This window comes from Aplysia californica, unplaced genomic scaffold (assembly GCF_000002075.1).
Source record: "Aplysia californica isolate F4 #8 unplaced genomic scaffold, AplCal3.0 scaffold00422, whole genome shotgun sequence".
Classification (NCBI taxonomy): domain Eukaryota; kingdom Metazoa; phylum Mollusca; class Gastropoda; order Aplysiida; family Aplysiidae; genus Aplysia; species Aplysia californica.
In genome coordinates, this window is record NW_004797692.1 from 554,774 (window position 1) to 555,991 (window position 1,218).

Consider the following 1,218-nt stretch of genomic DNA (forward strand, 5'->3'; position numbering starts at 1 on the left):
AGAGGAGGAGGAGGAGGAGGAGGAGGAGGAGGAGGAAGATGAGGATCTCGTTCATCACCTTGACTCGTTCGTCTGTGTGGATGGCAGTCTTGTGTCTGGAGGGAATGAATAGGGGAAGACAGTTATGGGAGGAATAGGAAAAGGAGGAGGAGGAAGAGGAAGAGAGGGAGGAAGAGAGTGGGGAAGAGAGAGAGGAGGAGAAAAATAAGTGACAAACATGCCAGAGATGATTTCGTTCATCACTTTGACTCGCCCGTCTGTGTGGATGGCTGTCTTGTGTCTGGAGGGGAAGAATAGTTTAGAAGGAGGAGAGATCAGGACCATAGATGTTTGATGGGAAAGAAGGAGCAAACCACACAAGAGCACCCGCCAACCACCTACAGGGGACCAATGGAGGAAGACATTCATGAGAGGGGGAGGAAGAGGTGGGGGAGTAAGAGAGGGGGGAGGAGAAGGAAGAAGAGTGACCCGCATGCCAGAGATGATCTCGTTCATCACTTTGACTTGCTCATCTGTGTGGATGGCTGCCTTGTGTCTGGAGGGGACGAATAGGGGAAGGCAGTCATGAGAGGAGGAGAAAAGGGGAGGACGATGGGGAGGGAGGCTGGAGGTGGAGGAGAGAGAGGAGAGGAAAGAAGAATAGCAAGAACAACAACAAAACCAAACCTTAGTCTGGTGAAGAGCTTGACCATTTGCAACCATTAAAAATATTTAATAACAACACAACCATCACCAACAACAACAACATTACCAACATCATCTCCAAAATCAACGATAAAAAGAGTACCGGTAACAACAACAAACAACAACAACAATAAAATAACAATAACATTCACCATCATCATCATCAACAACAACAAAAAAGTGACAACAACAATAACATCACCATCATCATCAACAACAAAAAGAGTGACCACAACAACAACATCACCATCATCATCATCAACAACAACAAAAAGAGTGAAAACAACAACAACAACAAACAAATGAACAAACAAACAAACAAACAAACCACAACCAACAAATCCGCATACCTGAGTTTGGAGAAGAGCTTGCCCATAAACCCTTGCACCGGAATGAGTAACAAGAGGACAAAGAAGCCGGCCAAGACCGAGGGCCCCAGCTCGTGCCACAAGATGACCAGCACCGCGATGGCCTGTAGGGGGCCCACCCACAGGAAGTGGAGGAAGATCACAGACTGGGGAAACACACAGGGGC

General features: G+C 47.2%; 1 protein-coding gene across 1 annotated transcript in view; it reads right to left on the minus strand.

Annotated features, from left to right (window-relative positions):
- Positions 1–1,218, minus strand: part of LOC101861224 (multidrug resistance-associated protein 4) — a gene marked incomplete at its 3' end in the record, with an annotated part of 82,055 nt that overhangs the window by 23,906 nt on the left and 56,931 nt on the right. Inside the window, 1 exon segment of the mRNA XM_013085973.2 lies at positions 1,035–1,198. Coding sequence (XP_012941427.1) covers positions 1,035–1,198 — 164 coding nt within the window.